General features: G+C 40.2%; 1 protein-coding gene across 2 annotated transcripts; it reads left to right on the top strand.

Moving 5' to 3' along the window:
- Nucleotides 1-1,680: 1,680 nt before the first annotated feature.
- On the top strand, nt 1,681-26,214 carry MIER3 (MIER family member 3). 2 transcript variants are annotated; one of them, XM_030566838.1, is made up of 13 exons: nt 1,681-1,740; nt 2,570-2,594; nt 5,123-5,268; nt 7,320-7,454; nt 8,789-8,909; nt 9,777-9,862; nt 10,079-10,151; nt 12,767-12,918; nt 13,388-13,469; nt 18,909-19,003; nt 21,718-21,845; nt 22,005-22,150; nt 22,257-26,214. In XM_030566838.1, the coding sequence occupies exons 1-13, from the start codon at nt 1,732-1,734 to the stop codon at nt 22,712-22,714; spliced, it is 1,656 nt and encodes a 551-aa protein (XP_030422698.1). In that variant the 5' UTR covers nt 1,681-1,731; the 3' UTR covers nt 22,715-26,214. The 2 variants fall into 2 exon arrangements, with proteins under 2 accessions (XP_030422698.1, XP_030422699.1); XM_030566839.1 differs by having other exon boundaries at nt 18,912-19,003.
- Nucleotides 26,215-27,015: the final 801 nt, after the last annotated feature.

The following is a 27,015-nucleotide window of genomic DNA, read 5'->3' on the forward strand; positions in this document are numbered from 1 at the left end:
CACTGCTCCTCGAAGGCGTCAAGGGAGCCAGTGGACGCCGCCCAGAGGAACTCTGCCCAGATACGTGAACGGACCAAGGATCGGAAACAAGCCCCACAATCACCGGAGTCTCCATTGGCCAACCTCCTCTCCCTGGTTGCGTAGATGGCCCTTTTAGCTAGGGCGAGGAGGAGGTTGACCAGGAGGTCCCGAGACTTTGTGGGGCCACAGATAGGGAGTGCATAGAGAAGGAGGTGATGGGAAAAGTGCAGCCAGAAACATAACTGGATATTGGTGAGGAGCCGGTATAGGGCCTGCAACCTGGCACACTCCAAGTAAACATGTGCCAGGGTCTCCCTCATGCCGCAGAAGGGGCAGGTGTCTGGGACGGGTAAACCACGCCAGATACACGTCCGTGCTCACGGCCCCATGAAGGAGCCACCAACTGATATCCCCAGCGGGCCTCAGAACCAGGGTAGAGTAGACGCTGGCCCACCAGGGCTCCTCACCCTCCAGAGGTGGCAGGAGGTCCCGCCACTTTGTATCGAGGTGGGACACAAGGGTGAGGAAGTGAAGAGTGTGGAGCACGAGCGCGTAGAGATACTTCCTTGGCGCGGTTTGGAAGCGGACCGGCTGTAGGTCGTGCAGCAGGCTGGTGGAGAAGGGATGGGGGGGCCAGTCAGGTTCATGCGGCAGGGGCCCGATGAAAAGGTCCGGAGGGCTCGGGGTGGTAGGTGGGCGGGACCCGGTTGAGGTAGGCCCGAGCAGCAGGTGGCAGAGCGGCCTCCATCTCCTGGAGTATGCGCCGAGGAGTACAAGGTCTGGAGAACCCCATGCGTTGAGCGAGCATCAGGGGATCCAGCCAGTCTCCCCGGTCATAGTCCTGGAAGTCTCCGACCCGGGTAGCTTCTGCCAGGACCAACCTCTGGTGCACCACGGGGGACTCTGCCACCTGCACACAGAGCTGGGGGTTGTGTAGCAGGGGCTCCGTGGGGAGATCTGCCTCCTCGGTGGCTGCCACGGACCTGGTCGCGGAGAACAGCTTCCAGGTTCTGTGTAGTGGGGTGGGCAGCACCCAGCGCCCTCTGGGGATGGGGCGAGGGGTCTTGGGACAGCTCCCTGTGTTGTGAGGTGGGGAGAACTCTCTGGAGATGGGGCAGGAGGGTCCCAGGGCAGCTCCCTGCGTTATGGGGTGGGGAGCACCCAGCACCCTCTGGCGATGGGGTGGGGGGTCCCGGGACAGCCCCGTGTGTGGTGGGGTGGGGAGCACCCAGTGCCCTCTGCCAATGGGGTGGGGGGTCCCGGGACAGCCCCGTATGTTGGGCGCTGGGCACTCCCCACCCCACTCTGGCAATGGGGTGGGGAGTCCTGGGACAGCCCCCTGTGCTGTGGGGTGGGGAGCGCCCAGCGCCCTCTGGCGATGGGGTGGGGAGTCCCGGGACAGCCCCAGTGTGGTGGGGTGGGGAGCGCCCAGCGCCCTCTGGCGATGGGGTGGGGGGGTCCCGGGACAGCCCCCAGTGTGGTGGGGTGGGGAGCGCCCAGCGCCCTCTGTGGCGGGGTGAGGGCAGACCCTGGACAGAACAGGAGGAGGGTCCCTGGGGGCTGCCCTCGGCTCTGCGCCGCCTCCTCGCCGGCCTCCGCGCTCCCTCCCCAGCCGTCTGCGGCTTCAGCTCCGGCTCCGGCTGCCATTGGCTTAGCGGCCCCATCCGGGCACTTGGCGCAGCGCTACTGCTCAGCCCGAGCGGTCCCAATATGGCGGAGGTGAGCGGGGAAAGCGGGCAGGGGCGCTGGGGTCCGGCCGGCTTGCTGCGGGGCCCCGCCGCGGGGAGGCCGCTCGCGCTGGTCCCGCCGGCCCGGTAACCTCCCTTCGGAGACGGGAGGCCGGCAGCGGGGCTCCGGGGGCGGCACGGGGGCTGGCGGAGCCTCCCGCACCGGGGCAGCGGGAGCCTGCGCGACTAGGCCGCGGCCGCTCGCTCTGCGGAGCGGAGCGGGGTGCCGGGTCCCAGCCCTGGGGCGGCGGACAGGCCCCGGGCTCGGCCGGAGCGGGCTGGTTCCCTGGCCGGGGCCCGGGGGGCGCGCAGAGGGGCCCCAGCGGCTAGCGAAGGGGCAGGGGGAATTGGCCGGTGAAAGGAGGAGCGAGACCCGGGCTGGGGTGCGCGGAGGAGGCGGCGGCCGGTCTGGCTCCCTCCGTCACTCCCTGCCCCTGTCACCTCCCGGCCGGGCCGGCTGGACGGGGCTCCTTCTCCGGGGGCTCTCAGGAGAGCGGGCCGGGGAGGGGGAAGAGAGGAGATGTGGCGGAGGAGAGACTGGGGCAGCGGGGATTGGGATGGAGGGGACGGGAGAAAAGCGCTGAGAAGGAGAAACGAGGCGTCTGCCCTAGGGGGATGGGGAGAGACGGGAGATGGAGGAGAAGAAGAAGAAAACTGGGGGAAGGACAGAGAGACTCCTTCACAGAGAGCGATGCGGGGAGACCGGGAACTTGAGATGATTGAGAAACCTACCTGTTATTCTAGCTGTAGGATTCCTTCCCTGACTTCTATTTGTAGCGCATCCATCTAACATCTCTGCCTCTCTCTCCATTATATTCCAGGCTTCCTTTGGAAGTTCGAGCCCAGGTTTGTCCTGTTTACTTCATTCTATGTTCCCAGCAGCTGGGTAGCATTTGGTAGGGGCTAGGTTGCAGGGGCTTCTGTGAAAGACCCACCACAAACTTTCTCTACTTCTTTACAAAGTTCCCCCTCCTTCCCCTCAGTTAGTTCACTTTAAATGTTTTATTTCCATGTCTCCAGTTTGCTGCCTAATAACAGATGGAGTGTGCTGTAGAGCAGTTGTCTCACCAAATCTGTAGTCTCAACTAATTGCCCAATAATTTATCCTTATGTAACTTGATTTTTTTAAACAACTTTTGGAAGTCAACTTAGTAAAAATATGGAGACTTAAGAGAGTGACCACTTCACTGATATCCCTCAACTACAAGCTCCTAAAATTCTGATACTAGTTATTAACAAGTTTCAAACACTTTTCAGTTATTACTTAGTCTTTCTTCTTAACCTTAATATTAAGTATTATTTAAGGCCTCAATCCTAAACAAATGTATAAACATTTAACTTTATACATGCAGCTATTCCCATTGACTTTAATAGGACTGTTCCTGTGTAAGATTAAGTTCATGCATAAGTGTTTTTAGGATTGGGACCTTATTTTGCTTTTGTTCCTGAACAATCATCATTCTCCAGATGAGCTCAAATAGTAATTTATCTTTGATAACAAAAACTAGTCTTTATAATTTAATTGGCTGCATTTTAACTACATTTGTTAAACTTATTAATTTAAAATAAAATGTTTACATATCTGAATAAAAATACTTTGTCAGATCCATTATTGAATATTCCAAGTTAGTTAAGTAAATGGTATATTTTTGTTTAAAGACTGTAAATGGAATACACTTTCCACTTTAGTTATACAAACATGTGAAGCAGCATAGTGCAGTAATTGGCAAGTGTAGTTTTCAGAATATATAGTGTACAGTATCTTATATTTGAAACTATTATTTAACAATTATGTATCTGGATACTGCTTTAGAAGCTGTGGGAGGAGTGTCTAAATAATGTAACTAAAAATTCAACATGTAAATGTAGTTATCATAATTAAAAGGATATTATCAACTAGTTTTAGGTTCTGTAGATTTTGAGAGTTCTACAAGACCTAATACGAATTTTTAAGGGATGCCTTTTTTTGAAATATAAAAGGAACAACTTTTGGTTTGAAATGTTTCCCTGCAGTGTTGTAAACTCAAACAATATTGTTCTAGTGAGAACTGGAAAATGGAAATTGAGTGTTTGTTTTATTTCTGGATAATGAAAATAATGTTGAAAAAGAAAGTAATGTTAAAAACTAGAAAGTGAACAAGAAATTAAATGCTTTAAATCTCAAGTGTTAGCAATAAAGGGAAGGATCTTTTAAAAATTAGTATTAGAAGACTTTGCCTTTGAACCCAGAAGTACGGTGTGTGTTTTTATGAAACCTAGGACCAATATGGATGTTTCAATGAAATTTAAAATCAGAACTGCATATGGAAATCAGTTCCTACCAGAAATTTTTCTGGGCACTTTCTGCGATCTAAAAGTTATAACATAATGCTAGTGCAAAAGAACCTGAAAGTGAAACTGGCTAGTCTGTCTACCCTAGCTGAAAGAATGCAATAAGTAAATAGAATGGTGAACAGTTAAAATTTTTAAGTTCTTTCTTTCAGTAATCTGTGATGTTGAATATAGTCTTGTGGTGTAGAATACTTATTTTTAAAAAAATGTTTTAAATCTAATGGCTTCCTTTCTAATATTGTCATAAAAATGTGTTTAACAAATGCAAAGCAACAGAATTGTTTGTTTGCTTTTAAAGTAGCAATTTCTGTTGGGCCAGATAGTTGCCACTTACATTATATTCCAAAGAAATTAATAAATAAATATAGTCTGTTTCTTGTTCTGTATCTTTCATGTATCTTATTTGAGAATTGGAACTCCAGTGGAGTTTGTTCCTCCATTCTGAATAAACTGCATAGAATGCAATTGAATTTTAATGAAATATCTCATTCATGGGACTAAATTCTTCTGACATAGGTGCTCAATTCTTATTTTGCTATTAGAATAAAGTTGATTAATCAGAACAGCTTTGAAGCTAGGCTGGCTATTCTAACAGTGAAAAGATATGCTAGTCTCTTGTCAAAGACAGGCTCCACAAGTGACATTCTGCTTCTAGTTACAGCATCAAATCTAAGACTTTGTGTCAGAACTATATTTTACATTGTTATGCTCGTTTTGGGCATGTTTTTTAAGAATCTCTTGGTTCTTATCTTATACACAGTAAAATGTGTAGCTATGACTAGACTTTCTGAAAATGACCTAATTTGATCACTTTCAACGCAATCTCTTTAGATCTCCAAGTGGCTCAAATTGCAGAGCACAAAACTGCACCTACAGTCTACAGGTACAAAAATGGAGGCCAAGTTAAAGCCACTTGAAAACTTGTTTCTTACTCTATATCTAGAGAATATTGACCTTTCATTTAAAAGAATGCACACAATCTTATTTTGATTATAGTATGGCGTTGTATATTGGTAAAGTGATTCATATTGTTTTTCTTCTAGTTGGCTCTTTATCTTCTGAGGATCATGATTTTGACCCTACTGCTGAAATGTTGGTGCATGACTATGATGATGAGAGAACTCTTGAAGAGGAGGAAATGATGGAGGAGGGCAAAAACTTCAGCTCTGAAATTGAAGATTTAGAAAAGGTGGGGGGGCTTTTACTTTCTTTTCCTAATCATATAGCTACACTGTACTTACTTTAGTAAATACAAAGGACATTCTACCTTCTCTTTCATTTATCTTGTTTTAAGTAAATTCCATTGAAACAATAGTAAATGCCTTTGCAGCCAATTTAAAGCAGTCAGATTTAGCTATTGGATATATGTGGGTGGATCATTAGTTGGAAGTTATCACAGAACTCAGTTGATCAGTTCCAAAGATTTCAGAGCTGTGTTTATTTAAAGTACTTCCTTTCAACTTAATATGACAATAGTGTTTTTGCTTTGGAAGAGAAATTACCCATGGAACAAGTTTTTCTTGTGTTTATAGTATTTGATACCACTGTATCAGTTCTTGTTTTTATTAAGTGGGAAATATATTAAAATCATACACCACAAATAGTATTTAATGAGGACTAGCTTCATTTCAAATCAGAATATTGATAAAGCACAGTATAAACTATTTTATCATGGCCATGATTTCATTCTTACCATCAATTGCTTTATTCCATAGCCTTGTTTAAGTATGATGGGCCAAATTAATGGTGGTTCTGAGGCAGAATGTGGGTGTAAGTGTGTTTAGCTTGCATCAATTTGCCATTCTGTAAATGTCGAAAATAACTCCCCCCCCCAGCTTTATTTTACACTCTTTTGTTAGTTGCTTTTCCTGTTACACCTCATCTTCATCCGTGTCTGTGTATCACTCATTTTGCACATTCACTGAATGCCAAATTGATGATCGTTATACTGCTGTTTGCTGAGCTGCTTATAGCACCATTCACAAGCTGCAGAATTTGGTCCGGAGAGTTCCAGGGAGATGCACCTGGTAACACCAGATCTGAAAATGGCTGTATATGTTTAATAGTGTAAGTTTGTATTTGTTGTATGTGGAACAAGACTGCACATTGGTAGGCTTCCATACCACCAATTCTACCCTTTAGAAACTACCAATTTTTGTTGTAAGTTTCATACATTAAGTTGTAAACCAGAAATAACATGGTTTTAAAAACTATACTTGGTAAACTGTTACTCCACAAAATTTCCAGAATAGCAGCAAATAGGTAGAGAAAGAATCAGTGCCAATAAATTAAAGGATATATTGTTTTAGGTCACAGTCCTGCAAAGATTTAAGCATGTGCTTAACTGTACTCACTGTGAGAAGTCTTTGCTGGGGCCTTAGATGACTACAAGAAAAAAAATCACTTAATCAGAATGTGAGTTCAACAAGAATTTTAAAACAATATTTATAAATACCTGAAAATAATTTCAAGTATCTCCATTGATATGAATCAGGCAACTGAATAATGCCTGGGAATTGCCACATTATTAATTGCAATAGGAAATACAGCCTGATGACATGTAACAAGATGGGATTATCAAAAGCTGCTGGTATGCAGTTGCCCTTTGTCAGTCTCTCTATTTTCTCCTCCTTCTTACTTCCCCAAAACAAAAAAACTAGGAAGTCAGTATAAAAAGTATCTTTTGGGGTGGGTAAAAGCACAAACTAACAATTGCTGTGAAAATCTGTTGCTGGCTTCTTTTTGTGTCTCTGGCTGCAACTGTGATTATAACATCTTGTCACATTGTAAGTCTTCAAGTTGACATTTTGGTTGCTTCCTTGCTTCACTATTTCATATTTTTTTAATATATCTGGTATCATAAAGAAGTGTTAGTCAGTCGTACTTTACACTGGATCAAATGATAGAAACTGTTTTTATATTCAGTTAATATTTACTTCTAAGCCTTCTCTTGTATATATCCAGTAAATAATTTTCAGAGAAAATTGAAACAGATTTTGAATGTGCCTTAAATACATGATTATGAGCCAAATTCAGCCATGTGTTAAAAAAATTTGAAATGTGTATTCAATTTTTTCCTAAAAAGGCAGTCATCTTCTTTTTGGAATTGGAGAGTTATAATCCTTTTAAATTCACTATTAAACTATTTCAAAATTAATCTTGTCCCTTTATGCTTGTATAATGATATGTAGTATTTGACAATATTAAGATGTTAAATGTTTATAACTTTTCTTGTATTAGGAAGGAAGCATGCCTTTAGAAGATTTATTGGCTTTCTATGGCTATGAACCTACAATTCCAGTTATAGCAGGTTCCAGTGCAGATAGCTCCCCAAGTGAACTTGCGGATGAGCTGCCAGATATGACTCTGGACAAAGTAAGTCAAAAACATTTTTCTCTGTATTTAAGTTTAAAACTAGGAACCTGTGTGATCTTTGTCTTTCTCTTGGTAATACGAAAGTTATTGTCACCTATTAATATGAAGGCAAAGCATCCACACTACTCTTCTCAAAGGACATTGAAAATCTGACTCTGATTTTACATGTTTACAGTACATTTGTAAATGAAGCACAATTTCATTGACGTTATTGATGCTACACAAGTATAAAAGAAAGTAGAAGTTCTTGAGTAACTTGTAATGTTAAAGACTTTTATAGTTTTATTTAATATCACTTTTTAAAAAGTTAAATTTGGAACTTTCAGTAATGTGTGTGTGAAGCTGGGGACTAATATTTATGGCTTCAAATATATATACAGTGTTTCAAAACATCTGTGGCTATACAGTTAATATGAAAACTCGCTCCTGAATACTTTGGGAGTGTTCCCTTCAACTGAATATGAAAAGTATTAGATTTGTGGCAGGTGAGAGATAAAATTTCATATATGCAGAGACTGGGTGTATTATGCAACTAGTATAAAACCTGAAACGTCAGTGTGTTAAATTGTGACTCTTGGAGATGGGTTTTCCCAATTCTCCTGAACTTTTAAACTGACTGCTGTGCACTTCAGAGTCCCATTAGGATACACATTTCAGTGTTACCGTATGGTTACAAAAAAATGTGTTCAGGATTGTTACCTAATGCATATCCACGTGCATTTCTTCCTCTCCAGCTTCTCTGTGTGGAAGAGGGAGGCTCAGATGCATCTACAAACTCTGTAGAAGTTGCCATTCACTGTTAAGGGAAGGAGACTGGGTGGGGCAGGACAACAGGATTCACATCATCCTTTGTGCAGTCCTGCAGAGAACCCTAAGAAAAAGAAATATGGGTCTGGGCTGTATTAATTCTTCCAGAGTTCTGGGGGATGACATGGTTAGTGATCAGTTCCTGGTAGTGCAGCTCCAGTGGATCTGTGATGCTAGGACTAGGGGAAACTCTAGATTGGTCAAGCTGATGCACAGCCACAGGGTCTCCTGAGATCCCTGGGTTGCTTCATGTTTGGGGGCAATCCCTAGTGGGTTTTTTCACGGAGGGCAACTCCGTCCCAACCCCCTCTCCTAGCTCCCACTTTCACACTGATTTTGATTTCTATACTTCAAAAATCTTAGGAATGTGATTCTGATTTTTTGGGGGGAGTGTAGAAGAATAGAATAAATTTTGGTAAAAAGTTAGGTAATGTATTTGCTAATGGAACCTCTAACTTGCTAGTTCCAAAGGCTCACCAACCTATACTTAGTCCTATATCTTTGATTTTCTTTCTTTAATGATACAGGAGGAAATAGCTAAAGACCTCTTGTCAGGTGATGACGAAGAAACACAGTCTTCTGCTGATGACTTGACACCATCAGTTACTTCACATGAAGCTACAGACTTCTTTCCTCGACCATTAAGATGTAAGAAAACTAATGCTATAGTAGTACCGAAACATTCTAAGCACTGTATAGATATATAGAAAGATTGTCTAGGTAAAGAATTAGGGCCCAATCCTGTGAGGTGGTGACGCCATTGATTTCACTGGAAGTTGAGGAAGACTGGCACTTTGCAGTATGTTCTAAGGGCATCTCTTTTTGTTGACGTTACTGGTGATTCAACTATAGAATCTGATACTTTTCCGTTGAGTTGTAATCGCAGAAAAAATATGGTGGGTTAGTTTCTTGACAAATAGCGAGTTATTAATTTGGCTTTTATTTGGAGTGCCCTCTTGTCCTTGTTTACAGGAAAGGGTAAAGAGGAGCACACACTCAACTTTCTTTTAATCTACTATCATTATTTTATATCTCTACCATATCTTCTCTCATACTTCTTTCCAAATTGATACATACTTGTTTAGCTCAATATTTTAAATGTCCCTGAAACAGTTGGATAACAGAATTTTAAATGGACAGTGTAGAGAACAATTGCCTTTCAGATTACTTTGCTGTGGTAACTGGGAGTTAAATTGTACTAGTATCTTCCTGTTCCTATTCCCCAGACCTATACTTGCAGTGCTTTTGAGACAAATTATCTTATTTCCTTTGACAGTGAGCTATCCATTTCTAACACACACAGTTGCAGATATAGCACCTTCTACTGTTTAACTTTTATGCTGCAGTTCCACAGAAAAGCAAATTATTAAGAGCTATTGACCATTATCTCTAAATGAAAGCAGATACTCTTGTTTAGTTGCTTTAAAGTAAAGGAAAACAGATGCAATCGTAGTTCTATGTGCAAACTGCAAAATATTGCTAAGTAATACTTTTTTTTGGTTTTGGTTTATAAAGCAAACACTACATATGATGGAGATAAGGAATCGGATGGTGAAGATGTTGAGGCAGACACTGGTAATTCATCTGAAGATTTGAGGAAGGTAACTAAAGTGTTAATTATTTCCATATAATAAATCTCAGTGGAATTTTCTTGCAATTTGTTTTTATTTCAAATTTTTTTTTTATGTATCTATGACAGTGCTTTAATCCTGGAATCAAATACATCTTGTATTGACATTTTTAATGCTCATATATTTTTGAGTGTAAAGTTAAAAGTGTGTGTGATTTTTGTTTTTGTTTTTTGTTTTAAACCTTAGGAAATAATGGTTGGTTCACAGTATCAGGCTGAAATACCACCTTACCTGGGCAAGTTCAGTGATGATGAAAAGGGTAAGTTCTTCTGTTTTACTTCTACTTGGTTAAATAAAAATATTAAACATTACTTAAAAACCATGAGTTTAAAAAATTGACATCAGAAGTTATAACAATTCTAGCTGAGACAAAACAGTGCAACTAAATTATCTCCTTGTAATATTTAATCCCAATGAATAACTTTGGGTGTAAAATTCTCATAGAAAAGGAGAAATAAGAAAAATCAAATACTAAACCGGAAAGATAATAATACTAGACCAAATCATAAAATGGCTCCAGGAAGAGTTTGTTGCCCGCAGAAAATTCAAACTGCAGTTGTCCATGAGATCCATTATTCAGTGACCTTCAGAAAGAGCATCTTTGCTTCTCTTTTAGAGAGGTCAGGCACTTCAGCCATCATCAAAGAATATTATTGTATTGCCTTTAGACTGGCATAGCTTTGTGGGATACAAAACTGCTGCAGAAAAACATTAACCAACAAACTCTCTGTTCTAAATTTCCTTTTACTGGCTAAGTAGTTTTTGGAAAGAGAAATCCTGTGATCATTCTCTAGATGTGTTTTTCTTTATTCCATTTGTTGCATGAGTCTGTCTCTATCTAAATTGAGGTAAAAATTAGTTTGAGTTGGAAAAAAGAGTGGATTTATTCAGTTTAGATGAGATTTTTATCTGAATACCTTTCTGCCCAAACTTTCTGGATGGTAAACAGCTGTAGGATTTAGAAAAGGTAAGTATTAAAACTGAAACTTCCTCACTTCCAGATACATCAGGAAATCTTGGAACTGATTGTAGAGTGCATCAATAACTGGATGGTATTAATTTTTTTCTGTACACTTTCAGAATTGTTTTGAATTACCTTTTTTACCTGTAAAATTCTATCAGAAAACGAATCTAATCAAACACAATCTTGTGGGTGCTTTTGGTGGTGGTTCTGATTCCATTATGCCATTTATCTGTAACTCTATTTTTATTGCCCTGTTTCCTTTCTGGAGTCACTTTGAACAATTTAAAATTAAATACAATGATAGGGAAATACAGCCTTCTTAAAACAGTTGAATATAGTGCTAAGGAGTTTGGCTGTTAAGAGGAAAAAATGACATCTCGAAAGTCTAAGGATAGATTGTAGGAGAGAACAGCTGAGAGGTTTATACAGCCGTAATATTACAATAGTCTTGTTATGGTTTTTTTGTTTTTAATAAAACTCCTGACCTTTCCTAAGATTTCATTTTAGAAATTAAAAGTACATCCTTGATAACAGTGACAAAAGAAGTGGTGATTCTGGTGGCGTAGGCTCTGTGTTCCCTGGGACAGCTCTAAATTCAGTCTTGTAATGTTACTGTTTGTGAAAGCATCTTCTATTCTTGGGCAGCAACAGTGTCTTACAAGGTGAAAAGGATTGTTGTGGTTTTTTTTTTTTTAATTCCTCCTCATTTTCAGAGATGCAGATCCTCCTCACTTTTGGCCTGTACCAGTCTTTGATTCCTTTGACTGCCTTGGATCAGATAATTTATCTAATTTTGCATTGTCTGCAGACTGTATCATAGAATCATAGATTAGGGTTGGAAGGGACCTCAGGAGATCATCTAGTCCAACCCCCTGCTCAAAGCAGACCAATCACCAAATGGCCCCCTGTTAAATGTAATGTCAAAAATGTCTGTTCGTAATATTAAATATTTTAATAGCAGGCAAATTGGGATTTAAATTTGAATGTTTGCTGCTAACAATAACTAATGTTCAAGTCATGTCTCGTGTTATTTGATATACGTAGAAGATATTTATAAAAGCCACTTACTTGCATATTACATTTTTTCCAATGTGATTTGACAATAAATGCACAACCCAAACTCATTACAGAACATATGTCCTGTATGCTAGTAGTTGATGACTATTTGAGCCAGAAATCCCAATATTAGCATCAAGATCAGCACTTCTAATAATATATAGCAACAAGTTTTTTTTGAAGACAGTGACTGCGTAGTCACCTGCTTTTTTCCAGCATGGAAAGTGTTTGAATTGACTGAGGAATAAATGTAGTGCTAGAATTCATATTTTTTACTGCTTATTTATTGGCTAATTCTTTTTTGCTGTTTTCAAGGATTGTGTGCAACTCTAAGCAAACAGAGATGTGACTATGTTCACTAGTTTAGAAAACTCCCAACTTTGTCATGTGTAAATATGCATAAATTTCTTAATTTGAATTCTCTAGTGGCCAGTAGATTTTTTTAAATTTTTTTGATAGGTTCTTGTCCTTAGAATTCAGTCCCTTCCCTCCTTGTTCCAATACAGCCTGAATCTGTTCACCTTTGTAGCATGGTGCAAGTCTCTCTTCAGTGAGGTATATGGAAAGGGAGGGGTGGTGGTGGTGGTTGTGCATGTGACAAGGTGTTGTCAATATGTTTGATTTGATTACCTCTAGCTACCTTCTTGTTTTCTATCTTTGGGGAAACTGCTGATTTCTTATGTTGTAGTTCTAAAATATTTGTGCCAGAAACTAAAGTATATAAATTCAGTGGGCCCATGTAAATTTACACCTGCTGTTATTTGGTCTGCAGTATCAAAAACACCAGGATAGGTGTGCATGCTCTCTCACTCACACAACTTTATTTGTATCTCAATGGATTTTCCTCTTAACAGTGTATGAAAATGAAGATCAGTTACTTTGGAGACCTGAGGTGGTTTCAGAGATTAAGGTTAAAGAATACCTTTTTGAGACCTCGTTAAGAACTGGAAATGAAAAAAATATTGGAAGAATTCCTGAAGGAATACACACACGGGACAATGAACAAGTATGTTTTATATCCTATCCATGTGTGACACATTGCCTTTGAACTAATGTGCATTCTCTTTACATGTATGTGCAACAGGTAACAAAATAGTCAAACTTTTTTTTCATAGGAGTGCAAAGTAAGACTCTGATCCTGCCAGTACTTAATTAAGCACGTGAATCAGGATTGGGGTCTATAATATCAATGTTTGTGATACAGCATGTGTATATGATTATGTTCTTAACAAACAGTTCTCAGTATAACTCACATCCAGCTTTAGATATCCATTTACATTTTCTTGTGAAACCTTATTTTCAGTGGTATGTAACTTTTTGTTTAAATTGTTTGATGAAATTTTAATTTTATATGGTTAAAAATTAATTGACTGATATGCAATTTGATCACTGAAGCTAGACACAGTAGCTAAGCAGTTAAAGGTACAAACGTTAAACGATTTGTTTTAAACAAAAATATTTCCTTAATTTCATAGGCACTCTATGAACTACTCAAATGTAACCATAATATAAAAGAAGCAATTGAGAGGTATTGCTCAAATGGAAAGGCATCTCAAGGTAAGAGATTTCTGAAATAGTAGGGAATACTTTAAGACTCTCTTTAAAGTTATAATGTACAGAAAGACTGAGGCCAGGTTCTCAGCCCTAGGTCATTACCCTTTTCATCACCTGAATGGAACAAAACGGATGTAACATGACTGTAGCTGGCCAGTTGGGAATTTCTACTGGAGGAGTTCACAGCAGTTTATAGAACTGCTGAGATCAGAGCCAGCTATTGTAAGTTAGAGCAGACTATAGGCTGCTCTAACTCATTCCAAGGCTGCTTGAGAATCAAGAAACCATAGCTGGCTCTGTGATATGGCCCCACCCTTTCCTGTACTGAACCCTGAATGTATTTCCTCAGCACAGGATAGCTCTACTATGTAGTAGGATAGGTTGGTTTGTGTTTTCCACCTCTTGTCCCCAGCCTTTATGCTTTTCTTAAGTTAGTAGAGCTGATCCATACAGATAACAGAGGGGTCAGTCTTTCAGTCCTTGTAGTTCCCTTTCACCCTATGCATAGATGAAAGCGAAGACAAACTTGGGGCTTGGTACTAGAAACATCTTCTGTATAGTGCTAATCTTGTTCAACTGCCATAGACTTAAAAAGAAGTTGAAAGCACTCATTACTATGGAGCGTTGAGCCGTAAAGCAGGCTGTGGAAATGCAGAAAAATGAAGTTAAAGTGATTCGTTTTAAAAAAGACTCATAAGCAGTCCTGCTGCCTTAAAGTTTCAGATGAGGATGTTTTTGCCATTCCACAGACCAGACTTCAGGAGATAGTCCCTGAAGTCAGCTAAGGCTTTTGGACAGTTTCAAAATACCGTTCTGATGACCCTAGAAAATATGGTATCCTTGGCAGATTACATATTACAGCTCTAGTGCCCAATCTTGTAACGTGCCACATTTCTAGTCTCACTAATTTTATTTGCCTTTACTATGTATTGTGCACTATTTCATTTGAAGTGAACAATTATTCCATCATTTATTTCAGTGAGACTTAATCGCTAAAAAGTCTAATATGAGAAATATGTAAGGAGTGTGGTAAGGATAAAATGGTTGTTACATCATGTGATAAAAGTATAAATAAAAGTATTCTGTGCATTACAGGCATTTTCACTGTAGTGTTCACTTCATATTGTTTCTGCATAAACTCCTATTAAATGGAATGCTCGCAGCCTAGATTTCAGTGAGGCATTGCAAACTAAAACCCAATAATGTGAAAAGATGCTGCATGGTAAGAAAGTTACACTTGTGGCAGCAGTTTGCGATCAGAGGAAAGTGTTCAGTCCATGGAACCAGGTGGATTTGATTTAAATCAAATTGATTTAAATCACTAGTCAGGAAGACTCGATTTAATCATGGATTTCTACATAAAAGTGCATTCTTGTTGGTTGTGAAGAATATGTAATAAGGTTATAACAACTCAGATGTAGGTGTCATTTTTAAGAGGTACACACTGTACATTTTTTAAGTGATGTTCCTTTCATCATCTTCAACACAGCTTCCTCCTGAGAAGGAGTACTTCTCATGATGTTGTTTCATTTGGGAAATGAGGCCTTGCATTTCTTTGTTGCACTGTTTGCATTTTGCACGCATGCCTGTCTTGCCCACAGGTAGAGTAACGTCATTAAAATATTCCCAAACTGGGTCTCTTATACGGCCTGCGGCCATTATAGGTTTTCCATTCTAGTGAGAGAATGGTGTGGTAGATCTCAAATCTGTGAAGGCTATACTCAGAAAGACCTCAAGACTTCTGGAATATGCTGCTCAAATGGTTTCACTTTTGTTTCTACTGCCTGTCCCTCCCTTTTCACATTTTATCTCCAGACTACTTCTCCTTGTCCAGATCTATTCCGCCCCCAACAATCTTCTGTTCATTGAACTTTTTGAAACTTTGCACTTTTAGAGAGAGGTAAGGGATTGATTCTGTGTACACAAATTTGCAGAGGAACAATAGGGTTGAGGTCTGTTATTTCTTACCTCTATATATTATATTATATTATTATTTAATTATTTAAAGACATTTTTGCTGTTAACAAGCATGTTATCTCTGGAGAGACACATTCACAGTTTGAGAACTGCAAAACTAAGCATCTCTGATGGTATCTTCTAGACCAGGGGTGGGCAAACTTTTTGGCCTGAGGGCTGCATTGGGTTTCCAGATTTTATGGAGGCCCGGTTAGCGGAGGCTGTGGCTCCCCAAACAGCCAGGCGTGGCCCTGTCCAACCGCTCCTGCTTCTTGCCTTCTGATGGCCCCCCCCCCAGACCTCCTGCACCATCCAACCACCCGTTCTTCCTGACTGCCCCTGAAACTCCTGCCCCTGACTGCCCCCCGCTGCCCCATCCAACTCCACCCCCCCGAACCCGGAACCCCTGCCTCCATTCAACCCCCTGTTCCTCCCTGACTCCCTATCCAAACCCCCGCCTACCACCCTGAACTCCCCGGCCCTCTATCCAACCTCTTCCCACCCCACTCCCTGCCCCCTTACCACATTGTCTGGAGCATCAGTGGGTGGCCGCGCTACAGCTGCACGCCCAGAGCGCCAGGACATCTCGCTGTGCTGCCCAGCTGGAGCCAGTCATGCTGCCGCGCAGCACAGAGCACCAGGTCAGGCAGGGCTCTGCAGCTGGGCTGCCCCAGGAGCTCACAGCCCTGCTGCCCAGAGCATTGCACCAGCAGTGGAGTGAGCTGAGGCTGCAGGGGCGGGGCTGGGAGCTAGCCTCCCGGGCAGGAGCGTCCCGCAGGCCGTAGTTTGCCCACTTCTTTTCCAGACTGAGCACTGAGTCCCATTGGGTGGGTAGATAGATTATTTAGGTTAATCTATACAGAAGCCTCTGGAACCCCATAAACTTGGGGTCCATACCTAATCCATGAACTATTGGAACTCATTTACAAAACTTTTCTTAAATATTACATGAATATATTGTCTCATACTTTAGAATTCAAATTTATAATCCCTATTCCATGATGAGAGATCTTTCAGCTATAATGTATCTTAATTAAAACTACCTTTAGATAAAATTCTTTTTGAGGAAAAAACCTATCAAACAAATCCTGATTTTAAATTTAAAAAACCAGATTTTTTTTAAATCATTGATTTTTATCCGCCATGAATGAAACTCTCCCAGGTTCCTATAATGGCAATTTCAACATATTGTATTGGGCTTGCTGGCAGGTTAAAGTTTCAGTGGCAGGTGGCAGTCAGGACATTCTCAGTGGAATGCCTGCACCTCTAGAATCTACTCCCTGCATTATTCTGCCAAGATCCTGTTTTGGTGAGCTGCAGGACACGGTGTGAGAGTTCGTTGATTGGTCAACGTTTTGAATAACTTTATAAATTCACTTAATAGGGAATTCCTGTTTTGGCAAAGAGATCATTTATGTTGGCTGTAAGCTGAAAGGCTCTTCTTTTACTGTGTAACTGAATGATACAAAAAAGACATTAAAAACAATAAGCAGTAATTACTATTATAACTGAGACTACCTCATAATAAATGTACAGATGTGTTTTGCCTGCTACTATCTTGTTCCCTGATGGGGTAAATACATATCTCCTCTTTAGTATACTTTAACGTGAAACAAAATTAAAACAAATTATGTCATAACAGAGAATGTCTGCTGTTCTATAGTGATTTGAATTGTTGGAGAATGGCAGTGAGAACCCAGGAATGTGATGGACACTGTTGTGGATTACCAAATCAGTTTTCTTTTAAACGATAGCAAACTGTGTACTAAGTACTAAGTAACAATAATATCGAACTTCGAAAAAGCAAGGGTAGTGAAGCTAAAATGGTCCATATACAGAGTTTGAGCCACATGATCTTAAACTGTGTATTATAGTACTAGGTTGAGGCACACAATAGAGAAAGATCTGAAACCCCATGGAAAACAGATTTTTCCTTTGATCTGTGTGCATGTGTTGAAAATTAACATTAACTTGCATTGTTACCAATTTATAAAAAGAATTACAAGTTTTTTACAGAATTAAATGTATGGAAAAGCAGTTTCTCCTTTGCTTATTTTCCAAGGTTTGTTTGTTCATTGTACCCCTGCAAGAGTAGACACCTTTGAAACCAGTGCAGAAAAATATTCTGCTTCAGATGCTGCTGGTGATTTCAAACCTTGGCAGATTTGGGCCCAGATCCACAAAGGAACATGTGCATTGCAACACATCATATTTAGGCACCTTGCTACCCATTGGAATCCACAGCCCCAAGTTAGGTGCCCAGGCTCCCTGTACAATGCATGGGGTGTATTAGGTGGCTAAGAATGGGATCCACAAAAGCTAGTCCACTGAGTCAGAAGTCATCTAAACTAGCCAATAGGAACTGCTGAAGAGAGGAGTGAGGCACCTCTCTGCTTGGTATCTCAGCTGTGAAACCCTTCCTGGAGTTAGATGCCCAAGTGGTGTTTTTTTGTTTGCATTTTTTGCAAGAAATGCAGGAGGTGGCAGTGGCCTCCCTTATAACTTCTAGCTCAGTAGTTCAGGTAATCAGATGGGATATGGGAAACGCAGATTCAGTTCCCCACCGAACTCTGCATGTCATGTGGAGAATGTATTTGAACTTGGATAAGCCACCTCTCAGGTGCATGCGCTAATCACTGAACTATGGACTTCCTCTGGTCTGATATCTATTTAATTATTTATACACAATGGGACAGACTGAGAGAGACCCATACCTGAATATCCCACAGTCCAGCGCAGTCACACCTAAGAGGTAGAAAACCCAAGCGGGGGAAACAACATTAAGCAGAGGGGTAATTGAACGTGTGTCCCCACATCTGAGGTGAGTGCCCTAACCACTGGGCTAAAGGTTATAAGGCTGGCCACCTCCATCCCCCCAGCAATTTTGTCTGGGTTTAGGCATGCTCTGAAAATGCCTACTGGATTGGGCCTTGCAGGTGAGAAGATCCTCCTTGGGTTTAGGTATGAGATAGGTACTTACACAGCTGCCTCAGTCTGTGTGTGCTCTCTGGCAGAAACTTAGGTGCCTAGGGAACTTTAATGGTGGAACCTCTGGCACCTAAGGATTTTAGGTGCCTCCAGGATCAGGCAGCAGCTAGGCAAGAGTTTTGGGAATCTTGGTGGTGCCTAAATGATGGATTTCGGTACTTAAAGGAGCAGTTAGGTGTCCAAGCCCTTTTGTGCCCCTGGATGACTACAAATAAAAAAATAAATAAATAAATGAAACTCTAATAATCCGTTGTTATTCAGTGAGCAGAGTAGTGCATCCAAAGTTGATGATTAGCAGATTCAGTCAGTTTTCTAACCAAGAGTATAATTAGAGGCTTCAGTGTATTAAGAATAAGACCAATTCTAAAGAATTTAGCACTTGCTCTTCAAAGTGCATTTGGATTTTCATGAATGTTATCAGTACAAATGTTTGTTACTCAATATCTGATGGAAAATTATCTGAAAATAAGTGCTGTTCTTATCTTGGGAATCATCTAGAAGAGATGACAGCTTGGACAGAAGAAGAATGCAGAAACTTTGAACATGCACTTCTGATTTATGGGAAAGATTTTCATCTCATACAGAAAAATAAGGTAAGTTATGTACTTAAATTGGATGGAGAGAATGGTAGTTTAGTCACTTAAAATCTATAAAAGCAATTAATTTAGCAGAAGCAGTGCCTGCAGTGAAATCTGAGGCAATGTATTATAGCTCATTTGTCATTTGCATGCTAACTTTACCACAAACATCATTCAACAGTCAACATTTTCAAGATCAGTCAACCTATTAGTCTCTTAAATAGTGTTATATTCACATTGCATTCATTTATGCATTTATAATATAATTTTGTTGTGTTATACTCTATGCTGCTCTGGCTTTGTGCTGCTCTGGATTCATTCTCCGAGTCTAGACCAGGCAAAATAATACCACCTTAATTAGCCTAGCCATCTCATAGCCACCAGGGGCTTGGAGTTCTGCAGCCACACAGGACTCAGCCACTAAGATGCTAGCAAGAAAGTAGAGTACTGTGCAGTTGTCATGCAGCAGTAATTCTTTTGGCTAAGGAGTGGCGATGTGGACTGACTCAGCAAGGAGACCCATCTACTCCTCAAAGATGCTTCTGTAAGGAGATGGAGGGGAAGGAATAATACATGGAATAAGAGCCTAGCTAGACTTAAGGATTGGTACTCTCAGGCCTGGTCTACACTACAATTTTAGGTCGAATTTAGCAGCGTTACCTCGATTTAAGCCTGGACCCATCCACATGACGAAGCCCTTTTTTTCGACTTAAAGGGCTCTTTAAATCGATTTCTTTACTCCACCTCCGATGAGGGGATTAGCGCTGAAATCGGCATTGCCAGGTCAAATTTGGGGTAGAGTGGACGCAATTTGACGGTATTGGCCTCCAGGAGCTATCCCAGAGCGCTCCATTGTGACCGCTCTGGACAGCACTCTCAACTCAGATGCACTGGCCAGGTAGACAGGAAAAGGTCCGCAAACTTTTGAATTTAATTTCCTGTTTGGCCAGCGTGGTGCGCTGGTCAGCACAGACAGAGCTCATCAGCGTGATGTGCACGTTGCCCAGACCGTACTTTGTAAGAAGTCTATGTCCTCATCACTCTCGTCACCGTGCTGCCGTCGCCTCCTCGCCTGGTTTTGCTTTTGCAGCTTCTGGTTCTGCGCTGAAAAAAGGCGCGAAACAATTGTCTGCCATTGCCCTACAGGGAATTAAAATCAACAAAAGGGGTGGCTTTGCATCAAGGAAATGGCCCCCTCAAGGATTGAACTCAAATCCTGGGTTTAGCAGGCCGTTGATTTCACAAAACAAATCGGGTCAATTTCTTGTTTTGATCCACTTCATTTATTTTTTACATCTTAGGCTGGCAGCATACGGTGTAGTACGACTGCTAGCCATCATCATCTCCTGGGTGCTTGGCAGAAGATGCTGCATTATGATTGCTAGCCAGCATCATCTCCTGGCCGCTTGCCAGAAGACAGTGCAGTATGACTGCTAGCCATCCTCATCTCCTGGGTGCTCGGCAGAAAATGGGAATGACCTGGCTGAGTCACTCGAATTCTGAGTCACCATGTCTCACCAGGTGCCCCTGACCGACCTCACAGAGGTTGACTAAAAGAGCATCCAGGAGTACGACAACAATGACTACCAATCTTAATGCACCGTCTGCTGCCAAAAGGCAATGAGCTGCTGCTGTGTAGCAATGCAGTCCCATGTCTGCCAGCACCCAGGAGACGTATGGTGATGGTGAGCTGAGTGGGCTCCATACTTACCGTGGTATGTCTGCTCAGGTAACCCAGGAAAAAAGGCACGAAACCATTGTCTGCAGTTGCTTTCACGGAGGGAGGGAGGGAGGGAGAGGGGGGCCTGATGACATGTAGTCAGAACCACCTGCGACACTGTTTTTGCCCCATCAGGCATTGGGATCTCAACCCAGAATTCCAATGGGCAGCGGAGACTGTGGGAACTGTCGGATAGCTACCCACAGAGCAATGCTTCAGGATTCGACGCCAGCCCCAGTACTGTGGACACAGTCCACCGACTTAATGCACTTAGAGCATTTTGTGGGGACACGCACAATTGACTGTATAAAAATGATTTCTAAAAAAATGACTTCTATAAATTCGATGTAATTTCGTAGTGTAGACATATCCTCAGAAACTGACCCGTCTTTGTATAAGTGGAAACAAGTGTATTTGAAGCCTCAAATTGCACAATGCATGTAGATTCATGGATAATAGGGATAAAATGGATCTTCTAGACCATCTCTTAGGACTACTTCCAATTTAACAGTCTAGTTTTGCACACGCCTGTCGTTGGAGCCTGGGCAGTCTCTGCTGACTAACCTTATAAAAAGGAGAGTTTCCATAATACCTTCCTTATTTTCCCATTTAGCTTATTACTCTTCATATTGCTCTTAGCTTTCCTCCCTTTTTTCTTAACTTAACAATTTATGAAGAGTCAAAATATGCAGTTATGAACTGAGATCAAGACATTAATTTTTGTCTTGGACACTGTCTCAATGTAAAACTTAATTTTTTAAAAAGATTGGATTTTCTATAGCTGAGCATATTAAGTTGCTTTATTGAATGGATATAAAAGTACATTTTCCAACTTTGTATTGTTAGAAGAATCCCATTTTTGATTAAGAAACTTGCTCTTCCTGTGGGAATGATATAACTAAAGAGAATGTGGAAGATGGAGAGTACTACAAACCTCCCACCCACCTCTTCTTTTTTTTTTTTTTTTTTTTTTTTAAACAAGCATATTAATTCTTCTGCCCAATTTTAGGTGAGAACTAGAACAGTTGCTGAATGTGTAGCATTCTACTATATGTGGAAGAAATCAGAACGTTATGATTACTTCGCTCAGCAAACAAGGTTTGGAAAGAAGAGGTACAACCATCATCCAGGGGTCACGTAAGTACAGTGCTTGGAATATATCCTTTCTGCTGTCAGTTCTGCATCTAGAGTTTTTTCCAACTTTTATCAGGGTAGTGAAATGCTGCAGTGATGTTGGATTAAAGAAATTCATCTCCTAGTCTCACGCCTGTTTCTAATGTAAGGATGTCTTTCTAGGGACTATATGGATCGGTTGGTAGATGAAGCAGAAGCTCTTGGTGGAGCAGTACATTCTTCAGCCTTAACTTCTAATAGCAGAACAGAGCCCATTCCAGATCAACAGCTCAGCATTCTGAACTCTATCACTGCCAATGACTTGACAGGTAAATCAAGAAGAATCAATATTGATGTTTAAAAGACTGTTTTCTGTTGTAACTGTATCTCAAGAAAGTCTATTTTTATTTAAATTGTGTGTTCATTTTTTTCCAGCATTGACCAATAGTGTAGCTACAGTCTGCCACTCTACAGATGTGAACTGCTTGGAAGATGCCTTTTCTCCTCTGGACAGCTTACCCCGAGCACCAGTTAATCATGTGCCTGTTGTAACAGAAGAGTTGCTTACCTTGCCTAATAATGGTGAAAGTGATTGTTTTAATTTATTTGAGACTGGATTTTATCACTCGGAGTTAAACCCAATGAACATGTGCAGTGAAGAGTCAGAGAGACCTGCCAAGAGATTAAAAATGGGGATTGCAGTCCCTGAATCCTTTATGAACGATGTTTCTGTAAATAACTTGGGTGTGGACTTTGAGAACCACACACATCATATTACCAGTGCCAAAATGGCTGTCTCAGTGGCTGACTTTAGCAGTCTATCTGCAAATGAGACAAATGGTTTCATCAGTGCCCATACTCTACACCAACATACTGCTCTTCACTCAGAATGATTCCAGTGGTAAACTACAAAAACAGTGGGTACTTAATGCAGCAGCAAACTAGATGGGAACTGTCAGGTTTGCTTAGTCTTTCACTGGAAGTTTGAACTTTATGACATCAGTGATGTCTTTGTATGTATAGAACTATATCTTGATTTATCAAGAATAATTTCGTTTTTCAATCCATACGTGTGGAAATGTCATATGATGTTTGGCAGAGTTTGGGATTAAGAGAACTCTGGTGCAGCTTTAAACTCTGCTTCAACTGTTTTTAAAGCCTGTAGACAGAGTTCACCATCTCAAAACCAGCACAGAAGTTGTGAACTGATTGAAGTGGCTTTTTAGTCCAAGTTACTTTTGCCGTAACAAATGCAGTGGAATAACAATGTTTACAGGTACAGATCCTGATTCCTGCTCAATGTAGCATTTTTTTTTTTTAATAAAGGCAGGGATGGGTTTCTTTAATTTAAACTGCACAAACAAGGATGTTTTTTAATGGAACCTTCTCTCATGTGATACTAAACTAGGGCACTTCAGTTTACAAAACAATGAGTTCATCTTGGTGGAAGCTAGCACAAGGGACTGTATGAGCAAGACATACACTTAGATGCTGTTGCAAAATTATAGGCCATGGCTACCTTACACAGAAGTAATTATACTACCAGAAGGTTTCTGTGTACTTAAACTTATTGGCTAAACAAATGCATTTTAGAATATTGTATTCTGATGGGGTTTTGTCCACAACTTTTAAGAGTGTAAGGTAATAAATAACACCAGTTATTTGTATCAACTTTTTCTGAGGCAGCTGACGTATAAAGCCACAGTCTACATGGTTTAGGTTTGACCACTATATGGTTTATATTTGGGACACACGTTAAATTGTTTGGAGCACTGCAGTTCATATGAGGGACTATCTAGATTTTTATATAGTGCAGTACAACCTTGAAGTATACATTTCAAAACTTCTTTTAGCACGGATTGTGTTTTATTTCTTTTGGCAAGTCATTGTGTCAAAATGGCATTTCAATACCTTTCTCAAATGGGGATGGACAGAAGTACAAATGCATCTCATACTCAAAATAATTGTTTGTTCCAATCAATTTTTTTGTGAATATTCAGATGAAATTTTGGGTGACCATAAATGATTCCATTTAATACCCTTTTATTTAAGTTGTATTACAGATTCTGACAAAACATAGTATTGGTATGTGATATGCTTCCAGAGCATACAGCTTTCAGGTTTGTGCTTTTTTTTTTTTTTTTTTTTTTCTTTTTTTCATTTTTATTTACAAGATTCTGAAGTTTAGCCCAGTACAATTGAATTGCAGTAGACTTTCCCACACAAACTCGGACTTTTCTTTGCACTGTCTGTAATGCAGATTTAATTGCCACTAATTTGCTTGCATTTTTTTAAATGCTTAAGTTTGACTGCATTGGTAATATTTGTAGTAATTGCTTCAAGGTTATGCTGAGTAATTTAGTAGTAGAGACTTTGGGTAGTATTTGAAAGGGACGAGGGTATTTATTATATATACTGTGAACAGCATTGACATCCTGAGTTTTTGGATGTAGCATACTCCCGAGTTTTCTTTACAGCATTGTAATGAAGATTGCTTTGAACTGTTTATGCAATAGCACATTTACCATAAAAATTAGTTTAGCACAGTGGACAAAAGTAGTTAGCGATAATTTGTTATCAATTCTTTAACTTAAACCTCTGAAATACGTAATTCTAGTAAGTACACAGTAAATAACGGGTAGCCTTGGCTACAAATGTCAGAGTACAACACAGGGCCAAGTTGTCAGCTTCTTGTTGCTGTGTTTTGTGCTGAACTTTGTACCTTGTTTCTTTTGTTTATGAATCAACACATTTTATGTAATTTTGTGAAATACTGGCCATATTTTTTCATTGTTATACATTCAAGTTTAACTATGGGTTTACAGTGGCTGGTCTATATATAAAAATCATTACACAAAGATGACTGAATGCTTATACCAGTTGCACTTAAATGAACATGCCCATTCTCATTAGCTGATGCAGTAATATATTCAGTTTATCTATGCATTGCTGGGGTCTTAATATAGACAGAGACTTGTCTAAAGTTTGGATTGTCGGCAAATTGAATGGACACTTTAGTTATTTAATAAAGACTTTTGACCAAATTTCAGAAAATGATATGAGAGAAAAATGATTTCCGGCTAGTCTAATAGATTTTTAAATTCTAATCTTATTTAGCCTCGTGGCTAGCTAGCTGGTAACGTTTACTTTTAATTCCTTGTTAAAATGAGGCAATAATTTGCAAGATTTGTAAATATGTACATTCTGCATATCTTTTTAGATATCTATTTCAATATTTTCTGACTACTTGTGTATAGTAACATTTTTGTGCATGCTTGATGTGACATTCATAAATTTGTACCACTATGACTTTATCCTTGTAAAATAGCTATTTATTGAATTTTTCTTTTAAAAGCTGGACTTTCCTATTTTTCTCTCAGTTTAAACATTTAAATGGAGAACTTGTTACTGTTTATTAAAAGAATTGCGTTTTGAGGGTCAGCATGAAGATAACTGAATTGCAACCATATGAAGAAATTCTATTGCCTTGATTCTTGGATGGTGAAGCACAATTCTTGTAACAAACTGTGACGAATTCTTTGTTCTTTGCCATGTTTTTTTTTCTTCACATGAACAAACCAAAAATCCATAATGGGCAATTGCAGTGTTGGTAGATGTATCTTTTATGTACAGGGAATCTGAAGAGGATAGCTGATTCATTTAGAAGTGTAACTGGTGCTGTGATTATAGCAATACTTTTACTTTTGTTAGTCATGTCATCTTCTCCTGCTAGATTTTTAAATGGTTAGTTTTCCTCTTGTCATGGTCAAACTGCTGAATTTACTTGAAGGATGTACATTACTGTTTGCAGAATACTAAATTGTGTACAATTAGGTCAATGAATTGTGCAGTTGTTTCCTGTTTTTAATTTTTAAAACTGAGGGGCAAAAATGTGTGAAAACGTCAGATCCAGTAGAACATAATAATACTACAGAATTTAACCAAAGTCTCTAGTGAATATTTCAACTTTGAATGTAAACTAACGGATAAACTGACCAACAGGGACACTATTTGCCCAGAGTTACAAGCACATTATCTACAAAGGGGAAACTAAATACAGTAATTTATCAAATGACAAGGTTACTATTTTTTAATGTTTTTCACTTAAGGAAATGACCAGTTATTGTTTAAAATAGTATAGGTCTGATTATGGCCCTCTTACACCACCAGTGATTCCAGCCTTTCCCGGTTTGAAATACGCACCCTGCGTATAATGACCTAAACCAGTGACAATCGGAAGAAGTTTTAGTAGCGGATGTTCCAGAGGAAGTCGCTATTGTTGCATTGGTTTTAATATTTGTACATAAACACTGATTTTTTTGAGCATTATTTTGTATTTGTTGTACTTTAATACCTGGTGTACAGTTCCAGAAATAAATGTCTGGAAACCTTTTTTTCTTTTGTAAAATTGCTTTCATGCATCTGCAACACATTATTTATCACTTAGAATGTCTCTTAATGTGTGAATATTTTTTTAAGCTGTGTAGGACACTCACTTTGATAGTATGGCAATGTCTGATTTAGTTACTATAGAGAGAAGAGATTCTTTGGACGTCTGTTTTAACAGGCACAAACAGTTACAGGTTTCACTTTATCTACTCATCTTGTAAACACTGTGGTGTTGGAACAGCACATTTTGGAGTATTCAATAGTATCAATAAAATAGCTCTTCTCAACTACAGACCATTTTAAGAAGCCTTACCTTCTCCTTATGAGGAATGGGAATGTATCCTATCCCCCAATGTATGGTATATGAAAACTAAGTTGGAGCTAAAGTGACCTGCCCAAACCCATATGAGGAGGGTTAAACCAGATTAGAATTTTTCATTCTAGGCTTCCAGTGGTCAGACCATGCCCTCTTGAGCAAGTGTGTCTGAGCCACTAATTTGTAATGGAGTGTCTTTAATATCCTTGATGAGATCAAATCTAGGAGTAATATTGTGATGCTGAACTTAATGCTGCTAACAGCACCTAACCTCTGGGTAGCCTAGTGGAATCCTCAAGCCCAAGGTAGAGAGCCAGGCTCCTCACACACTGCACGGGGAGAGCTAAATGCTTAAGGGTATGGCTACACTTGCAGCTGTACAGCGCTGGGAGTTACAGCTGTCTTCGTACAGCTGTGTAGGGAAAGCGCTGCAGTGTGGCCACATTTGCAGCATTTGCAGTGCTGTTGGGAGTGGCTGAACAGGCATTC

Source organism: Gopherus evgoodei, chromosome 6 (genome assembly GCF_007399415.2).
Source record: "Gopherus evgoodei ecotype Sinaloan lineage chromosome 6, rGopEvg1_v1.p, whole genome shotgun sequence".
Lineage (NCBI taxonomy): Eukaryota > Metazoa > Chordata > Testudines > Testudinidae > Gopherus > Gopherus evgoodei.

Excerpts from the sequence above, each read along its gene's own strand:
- MIER3 (XM_030566838.1), top strand. Across the intron at positions 2,595-5,122 it reads CTTTGGAAGTTCGAGCCCAG|TTGGCTCTTTATCTTCTGAG; the intron begins GTTTGTCCTGTT and ends TTTTTCTTCTAG. Across the intron at positions 12,919-13,387 it reads ACACACGGGACAATGAACAA|GCACTCTATGAACTACTCAA; the intron begins GTATGTTTTATA and ends TTAATTTCATAG.